At 42.2% G+C, this 15,535-nt stretch overlaps 1 protein-coding gene across 1 annotated transcript in view; it reads left to right on the top strand.

The window, feature by feature from the left end:
* Positions 1-388: 388 nt before the first annotated feature.
* The window catches only part of NPTN (neuroplastin), a gene marked incomplete at its 5' end in the record, with an annotated part of 28,996 nt that continues 13,849 nt past the window's right edge, over positions 389-15,535 (top strand). The window contains 3 exons of the mRNA XM_009865840.1: positions 389-736; positions 6,086-6,254; positions 9,256-9,350. Of these exons, the coding sequence (XP_009864142.1) occupies positions 389-736; positions 6,086-6,254; positions 9,256-9,350 (612 nt within the window). The remainder of the gene's footprint in view (positions 737-6,085; positions 6,255-9,255; positions 9,351-15,535) is intronic.

The following is a 15,535-nucleotide window of genomic DNA, read 5'->3' as shown; positions in this document are numbered from 1 at the left end:
CAAGGTCCACGTGACTGAAAAAAGCTTGCAAACCCATCAGTCCACTCTGTGGTGCGGAGGTGCCTGCTAGCTGGTGCACACTGCAGCCTGTGGCTCCCCAAGCCCAGCTGCCCTGGGAGAATCCCGCGGCGTGGTGGGGTTAAGAGCTGTGTGCCATGAAGCCAGTGCCTCCCACCAGTATTCTAGACAGGAGCACACTGCTCTCGGAACTACTGCCCTCTGTCTGCAAGTGCTCTGTGTTGTGCTTTTTCCTACTGAAAGTTGTCTCACTGTAGATGCTAATGTCTGATCTAATTATCTGTTTTCTGCACCTCATTGCCGTTGTTCTTGATGAGATGTTTTGTTTTCTGCTGCTCTGTCACTGCGTTTCTGCTGCCCCTCCCTCTAGCCGGGTTTGTCAAGTCGCCCATGTCAGAAACTAGACTCACGGGGGACGCCTTTGAACTGTACTGTGATGTGGTTGGGAACCCCACTCCAGAGATCCAGTGGTGGTATGCTGAAGTCAACCGGGCTGAGTCTTTCAAACAGCTGTGGGATGGCGCTCGGAAGCGCCGTGTCACCATTAACACTGCCTACGGGGCGAATGGGGTGAGTGTGCTGAGAATAACCCGCCTTACCTTGGAAGACTCTGGGACTTACGAGTGCAGGGCCAGCAACGATCCCAGGAGGAATGACTTGAGGCAAAATCCCTCCATAACATGGATTCGAGCCCAGGCTACTATAAGCGTCCTTCAGAGTGAGTCCGGCACTTTACAGTAGTGGTACTTGTAGTATCTAGAGGCAGTCTAGTGACCCGAACCCTCCTGTTACCCCAGTACAGCCCTCTGCTACCTTGTCCTGGTGTGGTGAACCCGAGGCTGCTCCTCTGCCTGTAGTGCTGACTTTGTCTGCCATCTGTGTCTCTTCTCCTTAGGATCAAAGGAATGGGGGGGTGTGGGGAAATCTGTGGATTTGTTGTACAGCTTCAGTGTTGAGTTTTGTGTTTCTGTCCTACACCTTTTAGTTTTGTAGTAGGTTTCTAGCTACCCTTATGCTGACTTCTCCATGAGTGCCTTTATATTTGATTTCGATGTTCTTCCCAAGCCTAACCATTTTCTTTTTATTTCTTCTGTTCCCTTGGAATTTCTCTGAATGCCTTCTCACGTGGTTTTGGTTGCATATATGCTTCTATGCAAATCCTTTCCTTTCAGTTACATGTGACCTCTAATGTTTACATTTTTCCATGAAGTCGTGGTGTTTCTCTTTCTTTCTGAACAGCAGCATGTTCCTAATGAGTTCTGTGATGCAGCAGCCCTGAACTGATGCAGCTATTCTTAATCCAGCCTATGAAAGGAGCGGGGGGAGATATCCTCCCCCAGTGCTGAACCTAATAACTTTAGCTAAATTGCTTTCATCTGAGAACACAACTTTTGGCAGCAGAAAAGCTTTCAAAAGCCGAGAATGTTGTGCTTTTTGTTCTTTATTGTTACAAGACTTTTCTGTGTTCAACTTACGTTTAAAGCGGCCCTAGGTGAGTTTGGAAGTTCTGATTGCCAGTGTCAGTAGAGAAAGAGCCTTGTTTCACTTTGTGTAACACGCAAAACTCTTGCATTTGCTAACTAGACGGAGCAAATGTGTAAAGAGTTATAGGTAGAGTGAATTAAGTCTGCTTCATGGAGGTGCAGGAGAATTTGCTTTCTGGGCAATTTCTCAACCTTCTAAGGTGGCAAAGAGCAAAGCAAAGCTGTTGTCTCTTTATTGTGCTCTGTATGTAAATAAACCTTTTAGGTACCACTTAAGAGTTTTGTCTGGGTACAAAAATGTCAAACGCTAATTATGTCTCAGTTATGGTTTTGGATACCTTAAAAAAAGACCCAAAACTCTCCCTGAAGGGTGGTGCTGTGGTCAGCTCTGCTGGATCAGAGACCTTCCCTCTGGAAAATGGAAACAACATTGATATAGACGGAAAAATAGACAGCGAACCCAATGATGTGGATGGACTTGAATATTTGATTGGCATTGGGTCGTTCAGCTCAAACCTGCCCAGCTTTCAGTCCTAATGCTTGATTCTTCCCTTGTCCTTTGAGGTCCCACAGAATTTAGATGAATATGTTGCTTGCATGACCTGCCACAGCAAGAGCTGTGTAGTTTTAGGAAATGATACTACCTTAAGACAAAGCCAAAAAATTTGTCTTCCAAGAAGTCTTCTGGAAAATCCCCTCTGCCCTTCTTAAGACCTTTAGTTTCTCTTGAGTGTGGCAAGTCTATGGTGGTCCTGTGCTCCTTTCTTTGTGTCCAGTCAGTTTTAGTAACCTACTGAGGGAGAAAATCCTTTTCCTATAAAAAGTCACCATTTGAAAATGAATTACTGTGAAGATGTCTCCATTTGGAAAGTGGGTTTTTCTTCTCTCAAGACCATTGATACTAACCTGCTCTAGACATTGAAGTTTAACCTTTTGTTTTCCTCCCCAGTTAACATCATTTTGTCACATCTGGTGCTACTAATTCTGGAGTGTGTATCGTGACTTCATTGCTAAGTGCCTTGTGCCCTGGGATAATTCTTGTGCTTTTCTGTTTTGTTCGTTGGGGGCGAGGGGAAATGTCAAATGCTTTTATTCTGTAATATTGTGTATGTTAAAAGATCTGACCAGGTACTGCTTGGGAAATGGATCACTCAGACATTAAACTCCTGTGTGACTATGCTGGAAAAAACAAAGATGGGTGGGAGGAAGTGAGTCTCCAAGTGGTCACTGGAAGGTGGAGACCATCTTATCTGGAGCTACCCAAAATGTCTTAACTGCTGTATTATGTGTATGGACACAATTTGTTTTGAAATGGGAATTTTCTGACTGGACAGTCTTGGAGTTTCCAGCTAACGGTGGCTGTTTTGCTGCTGGCCTTACCTGACATCACCAACACTGAAAGGGAACATCGCATGTATCACAAGAGCACAACCTCTTTTCACTGTCCTTGGCATCACAGCTTGTCTCAAATATCAGAACTTGAATGAAGAGGGGTCAAGTGCAACTTAATTTTTAAAAGTTAACACCCAAAACCTTGACTCTGCCTTCTCTCTCGTTCCTTATTTGGATCAGGAATTTCGTTTATTGATGGTTGGGTGGGGTTTTTATATTTATTTGGTTGGTTTTTAACTTTAAAACCTGATCTTGCATAAAATGGTTTTTTTAAGTCGTCTATAAAAAGAGACTCTTCAGCATCTTGCACTTGTGGACATCTTTCTTTGGATGTTGTTCCAGTAGTATTCCATTTGCAGTTTCTCTTCTAGAATTAAATCCAGCTAGGACTGTCCAATGGAATTTGTTTTTAAAAAAATTATATCAAATTCAAGTAACATAAATGCAAGTAAAAGATGTAAATGAGACTGTGGTTGCTTTTGATTTGCTTAACCCAAAACTTAAAAATTGGCAAGTCAGACAAAAGGCTTCAGCAAAGCAAACTTGAGAGTCTTTTCTGGACGTAGCAGACATAGGTAAGAATAATGTGGATTGCAGAAGTCATCATTGGAGCTCTGGGCAGGTTTGTTGTAGATTCTGATTCATCAGTGTTAGAGGCTGCAGAGTCCTTAATCAATGCAATATGAAATGACTGTTAAAACCCTCCTGGATTAAGTCTTTAACTTCCCAGTTTCCATAGGGACTAGATTCGCATTGGGGTTTTTGGGGTGACGTTTTCCTGCCGCTAGTGCTTGTGTCACGCTTTCGAGCGGCAGTGTGCCTGCTTTCCCTTTCCAGGATGGCTGCAGGCTGATCGCTGCTTTAGGCTGTGTCTCGGCTGGGCGCAGACAGCAGCAGCATCTCTGCTCGGAGCGCTCCCTAGATGCGTTGCAGTCTCTGTCACAGTGGCCCGAAGCCCGTCCTGCGTTTATTTTGCAGGCTGCAGATTTGAAAGTGCTGTTCCATCATCAAAGATAAAAAAAAAAAAGCGTTTAGAACAAAACCCAGTATGATCAGTGAATTCCAGCAAAAGTTATTTCCCTAGATAAGTGTTCTGATGCTGAATTTCTATTTCAGACATGTTACTAAAAATATTTCCAGAGCTCCGTTAAGTGTTTTTCTGAGAATGCACAAAAGCTTTTTGTGTTGAGGTGGAAATGCATATAGGGCAGTCCAGTAATGGAGTGGCTTTAAGAAAACAATTTTATACGCAATAGGACCCAAACAGGTCCTTGCATGATTAAAATTCCCAGCGTGGGAACAATGAGGCAGAAACAGAGGCAAAAATGTGTGATAATAGCGAAGTGCCTATGAGAAGTGTCAAAAAAACCTCCATTACTACAGGAGCTGCCAGGTTTTCTGCAGTTAAATGGTAGTCCTAGTTTTAAATAGCTGTGAAAAGAAGCTATGTCACCAGCCTGCTGAAGAAAGGGGGAGAGGACATACAGGAGTCTTAATGGCTTTGTCAGGTTATTGGTAGGTAGGTATTTGTCCTCCCTGCCTCTGGGCAATAAGCTACGTACCGTACTGTTGGATCGATGAATGTTTTACATGATGAAAAATGCAGTGTTTCTGACAGTACTGGTATTTTCCACTTCCCCTTGTTCTGCTTCATAACTTGTGTTCCAAGTGCTTTGCAGATGAAGATCCAAAAAAGACTGCATGGATATGACTAAATTTGCATTCCAAATATGATACCACAAGGTGTAACAAATTTTACAGGATTAAAAGGTCTTCGCTGAGTTGCGAAAATCACAAAGATGTTCATTACTGACCAGCTTCCTCACCCTCCCGCCCTCTGCTGCTGACTGAAGTGCAGAGGAGGTTCAGAGGGGTTGATGTAATGAGCAGCTGGCAACAGCTACTCCTTTGGAATTCATTTCACCCTACAGAGTAAGGAAGTAGATAAAAGACAGTGGCATTTATGTGGCGGAGACAGTTGTAACGGCAACCTTTAGTTTACACTGAAACTACGGCCAATACTAAATGTAGACTTTTTTGAAACACTAGTAGCAAGAATAATTAAATATTCTTTAAGCTCTATCATCCTATGTTCAAGGGTGGGGTTTTTGGTTTTTTTTGGGTTTTTGGTTTGTTTTTCCCTTTACTTGAAACCAGCTGTGAGCCATGAGACCTGCAAGAGAAAGGTCTTTTTTACAAGTTTGGGTAAAAAAACTGTCCTCAACTATTGTAAAAATTCCTCAGCCTTACTTGTTGGAGAGTAATAAGCACCTGCATGATCTTAAGAAAGCATGGTTACCAAATGTAAGGACAATGCCTTCATACTAATCTTATCACTTCTGAAAGGCTTTCCCCTTAAAAATGTGAATTCGATGTTAGCAGGTAAGATTGTAATGTGAAACAGCCTGGGCTCAGTTCCTAATGCAACCAGCAAAGTATGTGACACATGCAGCCTGTTTATGCAATGAGGCTCACATTTTTTTCCCCCCCCTTCATAAATGTTTATGTTTAAGGTTACTTTAGAAACAAAATAGTTCCTGACTCTAATTTTACCATGCTGTATATTCTTACTTTTTATTGTTGAGCATGAAGTGCTGCTTTCAGCCATGCCTTGTGCACACTGGGTGCTTGTTTGAATTTCAGACATCATAATAGCTACGTTATTTCAAATACCATGTGTGCACAGGATATTTTCCTTAGGTAGATGGGAGTCTTTTTTCAGAGGGAAGTCCCAGATATGTTATCCTGAATACTGTCTAACTCAGGGCTCTTATGTGTAGAAAACGGGTTTGTTTTTGACCTCAGAGTAAGCGGAGGAACCAATAATAGCCAGAAATAAGTCGCTTCTGAAGGACAAGCCGATCTCTTGCAGTCACAGGACAAGTTTTCCCATGTTATGGTCAGTAGTGTATAAAAAATATTCGTGGTGTTACATAGAAACCTGTAGTGATGTTTAATAAAATGAATGATCTAAAATAAATGTCTTTTTTCCATATAGGGGTGCTGATCCTTAAGGTGTTGCCTTCACTAGTGGTCACCTGTTTTGTGACGTTCTTGGTGTCTCCCGAGCTCGTGCAGTGACATCCCTCCTGTAGTCTCTTGCCCTTCCTGATTCCCCTCTGAATTTTAGACTAGCATGGCACAATTGCCAGTGAAGGTTTTTTGCTACTTTAACCTGTCCTTTGTTTCAGAGCCAAGGATCAATGCCAGTGAGGATGTAGTCATTCATGTGTATGGTCCGGCTGTCACATTGCAGTGTAACCTCACCACAAGTCCCAGCCCCCTTTCTGCTAGTTACTGGGTGAAGAATGGAGAGGAGATCCCTGGCACTAGAAAATCTTCAAATACTACAGAGTACAAGTAAGTCTCTTTGGAATAATCTCCATGTTCTGCTGGAGAATGATGTTGGTGCTCCTGAGGTCCCTGGTTCAGCTTCACAGTGGTCAGACAAATGGAAGGGATCTCCATTAGAGGCTCCACAAAAAGTGCATCCATGAATAGTGTCAGAAGAACAATTGTTGAAAAATTGTTGTCTACGGCTGTCACAGCTAGCTCTTGTAAAAATCATGTCAACAAAAACAAACTTCTTTTTTCAATCTGATCTCATTTAGTTCTTCTCCAGAGTATACGTGATGCATGGACATAACTAGACTGTATCTGTGCCTTTGTCTCCCTCTCAAGTATATCGTGCAATCTCTGTCTCCGTATGTCTACATAAAGACGGATCTGCAGCAGTGCATTTCCGTGAAGCAGGGAAATGCAGCATGTAGATCACTGCTGAAATCAGCTGGTTTAGTCATTTTCTGTCTTTGAGAGGTGAAAGATGACATTGTCTGGGTTATTACTGATTAGTAGTGACATGACTACTATAAAATGGTACCAAATATTGATTAAACCAGTAGAGCTGCATCACTCGTGCTTCTTACTTGTCAGCATGTCCACTTTTTCAGCATTAATCTGTTCCACACGCGCATGCTTTTGTTTAGTTTCTGCCTTCCATTAAAGGATGTGAAGGAGAACAGAACATGTACAACCACCTCTTTTGTTTCATGGTAACTTACATGGGGCAGAAAACTGTTTGAGACTTTATGTGTTCCTGAGATGGGGCTTTCTTGCCATGCCGTTGATAGAGCATATGAAGTTTGCTCAGTGATGCCATCAGATGTCATTTTCTTGCTTGCTTTCCACTGCCCCCATTCTTCCATTTTCTTCTCTCGATGCCAGCATGGACAGCAAATACAACTTCTTGGTTAGTGTTAAGCTAAGATGAATCTTGCTTAAGGAATATCTTAAAGACTAACACTAGTGGTAACCTACTCTTTGGGGACATTAGACTACTTGTGACCCTCTTACTCAGCTGTTACATCAGAAGGAGGCAGTTATGGCTGAACAAGGTTCACTCTGTTGTAGTGCATCTGATTTACTGTGCCTTGTTGCTGTACTAAAGTAAGGAAACACGCCCACGCTCTCAGCTGGCTTTTTCTCTGTTCTTAGCAGAGCACTCTGGGCTCTTCACCATGCTAATGGCACGGGATTAAGAAATCTTCAAGGTGCCTTAGCAAAACATCCTTTCATCCACAGGATTGCAGAAGTTGTGCTTGATTCTGATTAAGATGTTTGGGTTGTTCCTTTTGTTTTCCACTGTAGCTCACTCTGTGTTATCTCTTTTAAAAAAATAATCTCTTCTAGTTCCATAATTACATACTGTTACTTCCTCAGTACAATGGTTAACATTGGGTCTGAGTTTTAAAGGCTCCGCTTCTTATCTCGCAATTAACTTGATGAGCAGTCTTGTCCAAAAGCACCAGCTTGAGTGGTACAAAAGGTACGTTTTGTCAAGATGACTGAAAACTGCGTGTTATTATTCAGGGAATTAAGTATTGAGACCGATTTCTTTATAATTTGTTCCAAGCTAGTGGAACAGGACGCTCTCTGCCTTCCCTTGCTACCACAGAGTCCTAGGGAGAGCTTTGGCAGGGAAATAGTCGGGTGGGGTTGTCCTGTTGCACCTTTGCTTTGGGCACAAACGCTAAGGGTTGCTGCATGCTCCTCCCTAAGGGTGCTTTACCCACCTGCTGTTCAAACACAGTTACCGCTTCAGTGTTTGATCTTTCTGTGATGAAGATAATCTTCAGTTTTAACTCGGACAAGTGGGTACGTTATCGTTTATCTGAAAGACATTAACTTTATAACTCGCTTTAGACTTCCACCGGTGACTCTGGAAAGTTGGGGCAGTGAACACAGTGGAGACTTGAGTCACAGTATTGGGTTGAACTGAGCAGCTTTTTCCATGTGTCTAAGGAGTTTCCACATGTAATTAAATTATTTTATTACAGTGCCCTTCTGCAGGGTTTCTGTTCATCTGCATGCCATTTACTTAATGCGTTTAAAAACCCCTAATAATAAAGGAAGCCAAGAAGCCTTTCAGTGAAGGGAGGGAGGGCTGGGGAGTACTCTGCTGCATTCTGCGCTCTGTGAAGAGATAAATTCTGCATCATGTCATCATCTGCTTCTCCAGTCTAAGTTGTATTTTGTAGGTAAATATTTCAATAACTTGTGTGTAGAGCTTTTAAATTGTTTGTATCCAAAAGCTTTTTGAAGGACAGCAGAAGCTGAATTTACATCTCAAGTGTAGATTCATCTTGATGTTTTTTCTAATTCTTTTTGCATTTTTTGCAGCTCTGATTTTTCATCTGGCTGGTTTGCATCTGGTTTTCCTTCTACTAGTTAAACTGCATTAATCCTTCCTAATTTTAAGTAGCAGTTGCCAGTGTGGTGTCTTCCTTCATCAGTTGACCAGCTTTTGTAGTTTTTCCACATCCAATTTGAATCAGAGAAAACTACTCATGTACCAGTCTTGTTATGAAAAAAAGAAACAGCTTATGAGATGATGATGTCAGCCTTAATCATGTTTGTAGTCTGTCGTTTTTCAAATGACCATATGTGATTTTTTTTTTTTCAGCGTAAATACTACATACAAACCACAGTTCTCCTTAAGTGGGAAGTGATATCTGCCTAATAGGGTAATGACTTGCACTGAACTAACCATAGTGCATAATTAACTGCTGTTGGGCTCCTTCTTTGCTTTTAAAATAAATGCACTTTCTCCAGCTAGACTTGTACTTGCTTCTCAGATGGGAGCTCACCCTTTTACTAGGGAAACGACATCCTTTGTTGCAACTAGGTACGTCTGGACAACATACCTGGAATTAGCAATGCACAGTGGTGAAATTCAGTTAAAAAATTAAGAAGTTTAAAGTAAAGATGAAAGAGGAGGGGAGGAAGGAAATTGGTAGTCTGCTCGTTTGTGGTTGCTAACACAGTATTTAACACGGCTCATGTGTTCTCTCCCTGTCTGCAGGATTTTGAAGCCCAGAGCAGAAGAGTCAGGGGAATACTTGTGCGTGTTTCTGTTTTCAAACTCTCCTGTAGCCAACGCCACTATAGAAGTGAGAGGTACTTGTTTCGTTTTGTTTTGTTCTGTTGTGTTTCCTCTTACGTTCAAGTGAAGTGCTTTCACTGCTTTTGACATCTCTCAGTCTGTACAAGAGAGCATTTGAGAGGCCTTTCCTCATGAAATAGAGCCTGGATCTCCTCCTGGGTTGTAATTTCAGAACTCTTGCGTGCAGTTATTAGGGGAAAGATCTTGCGGATATGAGAATATGGCCATTGTGCTTGTGGTCCCTATGGGGGCCACTAAAACACCTTCTGGCACACGATTCTGCACTCTTTTGGTAAATCTGGCTGTCGCATGAGAACACGCTTGTCCAGGAGGATCAAGGTTGCTGTAGAATGTGGTGTGCTCGTGCAGACAGCTGCAGTAACCTCCCTGATTCACAATAAATGAGGCCATCCAAATGTGTTCAATGTGCTTTGAATTTGTCTGTCCTGAATAGGAAAAGAAGTAAGAACCAGCAGCTCACATGTGGCAGGGTGGCTTGGGAGTGCTTTTGTCTGCAGAGACTATTTCAGTTGCTGGGAAGAGCCTGGGTTCTGGTTAGGACAGATGCCCCGTACCAGACTGGGGATTTCTACTTTCATGCACTTCTTTCTTTTTCTCCTTATTCTCTCTCTCTTTTCTTTTTTTTTTTGTGTCTTGTACATGTTGTTAGTCTCCTGACATCTTTAGGACCCTAAAATTGTGGGTAAAAACTGCAAAACAAGAATGGTTTGCATCAAATTTTATTGTAGTTGCTGAACAAAAGTACAGCATTTGTGATGTACAACGTACAGATGTAACATGGAGATGATGGTATTTTACACGGTGCTAAACCGTTACCAGAAGGTAACGTGAATAACTGTGGAAATGGCAGGCCTGCTGCTCTGCAGTGGCTGTGATTTGCCCCTTATGTGCTGCAGTAAGATGGAATTGATGCATTAGGGCAGCTTTCTTAGTCAGAGGAGGGTGAGGCCGCACAAAAACATCTTGCAACCAGCCTCTGCACGTCTGGGGCTATACTGATGCTTGGTTTGTGAAGGTGCACTGTAAACGTGCTTTTGAAATCTAGGGTAGCTTTACTTACCATCTTCCTTGCACCCCCAGCTTAAATGTAGAGCTTCCTCTGCTGCTGTTTTGAAAATAGCAAATGGGAAGGAGGCTGCTTCACACTGTATCTTAGCGTCCCTGCAGGAGCGATGCAGCCCATCTTCATCAGTGTTGTGAGCCTTCCTGTTCAAATGGGGCATGACGGATCTGTAGCCAAAGCTGAAAGCCAACCTCTTTTGTGGGAATTTCTGGTGCCTTGCTGAAAAGTGCACGGTCAGATTCCTAAATCCAAAGTGAGGAAGTGAGAGTAGTTGAGCAGTTTGTGTGAAATGACAAATGCACGGTGTTATCCTGAAAACCATATTTTCCTATCTAGAGAACAGCATCTTTTGAACCGTACGGTTACCTGGTGAAGAGAAATACTACTGTATAAACAAGCCATCTGACTGTGTTGATTTTAAAAAGCTTTTTTTTTTTTTAACCTATCCAAATATACCAAGTGTTTAACCAAGTCTGGAGCAGAACCTGTCTCTGCAGGGAAAAAGGAAATCTAAAATATGTGCTCATGCAAATGCACAAGTTCCTGCTGGCCTAGGATAAAAAAAATCCACACCTCTAAAAATAATTATTATCTTACTTATAGCAAAGTGAATTCAAACTTATGTTATACTTCTAGGGAGCTTTTTTTCTTGATGTTTAAGGCACATAGATGTGGGGTTTATTTTTTCTTGCATTAGAGGGATTTTTTTTTTTTTGCATTCTACTGTCATGCTCTAATTGCTAAATCTTCTACTATTATCTTAATGAGTATCTCAAGTGCTTTCCACCTTCCCTAGACTGCTTTGGGTGACAAACCAATTCCAGATACAGGAAATTTAACTTTGGTAATAGATCAAGAACTTTTTCAGCTTTGTATAATCTCTCGAAAGACCTTTCAGAAACATTCTGGCTTAGAGCTTCTCTGCAATTCCTGCAGTTTGGTGTAAATATTTCACGTCTGCCAAAACAGTTCTATCTCTCAAAGCAAATAGATTTCTTTTGGTACTACTTCGTGTGTAGAGGTGTTACCTTATGGTTAATGAAGGAATACGTGACGTATCAGTGGTGCATGAATCTTGTTTGACCATGCAGATGCTGTAATTTAACACTTACCTGCACATGAGGCCTGTCACAGCATTTGCACTTCAGCAATTGTACACAAATTTAATTGCTGAATTGCTAGTTGTAATTATGTTGCAATTTTTAACTGCTGATGCACATAGAAAAAATGGTTCTGAATACCAAAGCACTCATGGACCAAAATAGTGACTTTCTGACAACTTGTGAACAACTTTAACAAATGCCTCGCAGCAAATGCAGTCCAGGATATACCAGTGCCATTTGCCTTTTATGTAAGGTTGCCTATTTTCTTCCTGAATCTCCACACGTGCTGTACTAAAAGAAGATAAAAGAGCAGAACTGCTAGGTGTGCTTGCATAATTAAAGCAGATTTTCTTGGTTAAGAAAAAAAAATCCAAAACACAAAAAAGACCCAAAACAAATTAGGGTATAATAGCAGTTGAAAATACTGGTGTGTTAATGCCAGTTTCTCAGAAGTCCAGGAATGGTGCAAGTCTGGTTTCCCTCCTGCAGTCAGCTTTTGGACTGAGGTAGGGATTTGCAATATTCTTGCTCAAATTATCTCAGAGCTGTTAGAGGTATGGTGTGAGTGCAGCTCTAAGCCTGGCAGAACAGGCCAAGCAAGTGCAGGTATTGGGAAGATTCTGCCTTGAAATTGGGATCTTCTCCCACCCTATGTGTCCACAGTGAAGTCAGCTGACTGAGAGCGTTGCAGGTAAGCAGCTCGTGATGTATGATGTGGTTATTTTCATCAGGAACAGTGATGATGATCCTGCCAGGCAGTAGCCAAGATGCAGTGCGCTATCTACTCTCCCTCTGGAAATAGATTTTTTTTTTTTTTTTTTTTTTTTTCCCCCCTTAATTGCTCTGTTGCCACATAGTGGAAATACCTGCAGTGCTTTTTCTGTGGTGTTGTGGTGTCGGAGCTCTGAAAGCTTAAAGTTGAAAAGAAGAAAAATAACTGAAGAATTCTGCCTCTGTAATCTTTCTGCTCTTGGGAGGAGGAATCAGGTTTGGTTTTTTTGTCTTCTGAACTGCATACCGTTGTTTGATGCAGAACAGTGGCAGTGAGAACAAGATGGGAAAGAACATGCTCAACAGTTCCCTCTGACTGCCCAGAAGCAGAGAAATACTGCTCTATATATGTAGCGTGACTGATGGAGGGCGTCTGTCCCCCCTGCTCTGCCTTCCGGCCAAAGACAGCTTCAGCTCTTGTTTCACGTGCGATACCCGCACTCGGAGCGTTACTCTTCCACTCCAGCCCAAGCAGTGTGCTGGAAAAGGAGTGGTTATTTCAGCAGCCTTGGAAGATCTCGTTTTCTTGATTCCTGGCTGTCTTAAGAAACCTCTGCTGCATTTTCAGCCCTCTACCAGAAATTTAATTAAGAAATCGGGCATTCTCTTAGCACAACTGCATCTCTGAGTGATCCGAAGCATGGTACAAAAAAATGTTTCAGATTCTCCCTTCTCGCAGTACCTTTGGTGTCTTAGCTCTCCACCCGAACTGTGAAGGTGGACATGGATTAGAATTGTAATGCAGAAAAATCAATCTTCGAGAGCCCTTTTACTAGGTCACCCATAAGACACAATAGTTCTTTATGTGCAAGAATATTTTTAGGTGCTTTTGCCCTTGCTGTAATTTTTTCTGTTAATGGGAAAACTTGAAGGAGTTTTGTTAACTGGGCCATAGTCTGAGGTGTTTTGCCTGTTAGTTCTCTTCTTTTTAGTAATGCCAGTAAAATAGCCTGAAAATACTTGAAAATTAAGGGCTGAATAAATCCTGTATATCAAGAAATGATACTGTATGTCCTGTAACAAGAAAAAAAGCCACCTCTTTTCAAGGTCATGTTAAAAGCATACAATTCAGAAAATTTTTGCAGAGGGTATTTTGTGCCTGTTGGATACCTGAAGCACAGAGGTCCAGTGTTTGCTCTGGCACAAGCCCCCTTTCTGTTGTGATTCAGGTAAAAGTATCGAAAGGATTATGCTTAACAGAAATTTATTCCTGTGTCAAGAATAGCTAAATTCATAACTACTTTGGGTTTTTTTGTGTGTAGTAATTAATTCAAACTATCCCTGCTTCTTCTTGCTCCTCCATATGCTACATTAAATAAACCTGTGGTATTTAGTTTTCCTATTTCACAGTCGAAGCATTAAAAAAAATGTGGGTTTGGGTTGTTTTGTTTTGTTCTTTTTGAATCAGGCATTATCTTGGTTTCATTAATGTAGGAGCTGATAATAATATGTTGTGCCCACATCTCCACAGCCAACTGTATCTGCACAGAGGTGTGGATTCTGCTGCCTGAAAGCTGAAGTGAAATCTAAATACTTTCAGAACAAAACCGGCTTCATTCTGTGCTTTATCTGTTACTGGCACCAGAGCAGACTGGTGTAAGTAAAATCTGCACTTAAAAAGCTTCTCAGGAAAACACCACTCCGTTGCTAAAGCTGTGACTGAGGTCAGTTGCAGCGTTATTTTCAATTGTAGTTTACCCAGCAGAACACAATTAGCCCAACAGTTTGGTAGAATAAGTGCAGGATTAATCTTGGCTGTGGGTTGAGATTAGCCAGCATCGTGCCCTGAAATATTTTTTCCACATAGCATTGCCCTTGGACTGCAGACAAAAATAGTCCCTGTCCCGGCTGCTGCATCCCTGCGCCCGGCAAGGGAAGAGCCGAGTGTATTCTTGTCGTGTATGCCCTCACTGGGATAACCTGGCGAAGATGTCCTCTTCTTGAAAGAAATATGATAATCCCTTGGCTGTAGGAGAACGCTAGGTCACCCCGCAGCAAGAAGTTAAGGTGTCCTAGAAAGCTTTTCTTCTTTCTTTCGTTCTTGGTGACCTTACAGCAAAAGTGGGCCAGCTGCAGAGTGCTGACTTGCTGTACCCTCTTCCCCTGCCAGGCTTGGTTCTGCCTCGCCGTCTGCAGGGAGATGGCAGTGAAAACCGAAGTGCTGACAGATGGAGACCGTGCAGGGCTTCAACTTTAAGCTGATGAATCCTATTTCTTCTCTCTCTAATGGGGGTAATTCACAATCACTTTTGGCAGCCCGTCGATGCCAGTTTGGGGGCCACTGCCTTAAGTCTGTCTCTTGGCCCTGCCCTGGCTGGTTTTCGTTTGCGTTAAGTTGAAATTCACTTGCTTCAGCACCAGTATCTTTTAGAATGAACGTTGTATTCCTCACTGAGGCTGCAGAGAGTGGTTCGGATGGAGGTTGCAGGTGCGTGCTTGCTGATGCCTAGTATCCTGAGGATGTAATGCAGTGTGCTCAACCCTAAAGCTGATTTATTCTTCAAGACATTCAGCTTGAAAACTTAACTTCCTCCAAGTGCTATTGCCCCAACAGAGTGTCCTTTCCAGCTCACTGTAGTCCCTACACTCAGCAGCTTCTCTCTGCACAAGACCAGAGAATTGTTATGGTCTGCTGTCTTCATTCAGTTCATATTTTATCTCTCTTAAAGTATTTTCATGTTTGATGTGTGAAGGTACAATGTAGGTGTCAGTTTTCTTACAGAAAAATAAACCGCCTAGCGGTTAGTCAGCATTTGCCTAGCTTCATCCAGTGGCCTTGCTCTATGATGATATATATTGAATATTGTTAGCAAAGCTATTTGCTGCAGACATTGATCAGGTACTTTCTTCGCCTTTTTTTCTTATGGGATGATACAGTTGTATTTTTTCGTAAGTAACGAGCTCTTTTTCAGCTCCCTGCTGGAAGGATGTTTACTTAAAAATCAGGAAGAAAAAATAGAACGTGCTTGACGCGTTAAAATATTTTAAAATGCCATGACTTCCTTAAGGATTCTATCAGAAATCCTGGAGTTTGACTTTCCAGAGGGCAATCTCTGTGCTAAGGGGTTGGCTTCTGCATCTTTTGTAGCAGTGTCCAGCACAGAGGATCTGCTCAGCCCAGCAGTGCATCCTCACGGCTTGGGCTGTTCCCCACTGGGAGCAAATCATGCCTTAGAAAATGCAGCTAGGAGTTAGCAATTCTGTAAGCAGTGAGCGTGTGGTTCTTTACGTGGTAAATGGT

Source organism: Apaloderma vittatum, unplaced genomic scaffold, assembly GCF_000703405.1.
Source record: "Apaloderma vittatum isolate BGI_N311 unplaced genomic scaffold, ASM70340v1 scaffold15763, whole genome shotgun sequence".
Classification (NCBI taxonomy): Eukaryota; Metazoa; Chordata; class Aves; order Trogoniformes; family Trogonidae; genus Apaloderma; species Apaloderma vittatum.
Note: the sequence above shows the minus strand (reverse complement) of the source record. Positions and strands in the feature narration are given on the sequence as shown.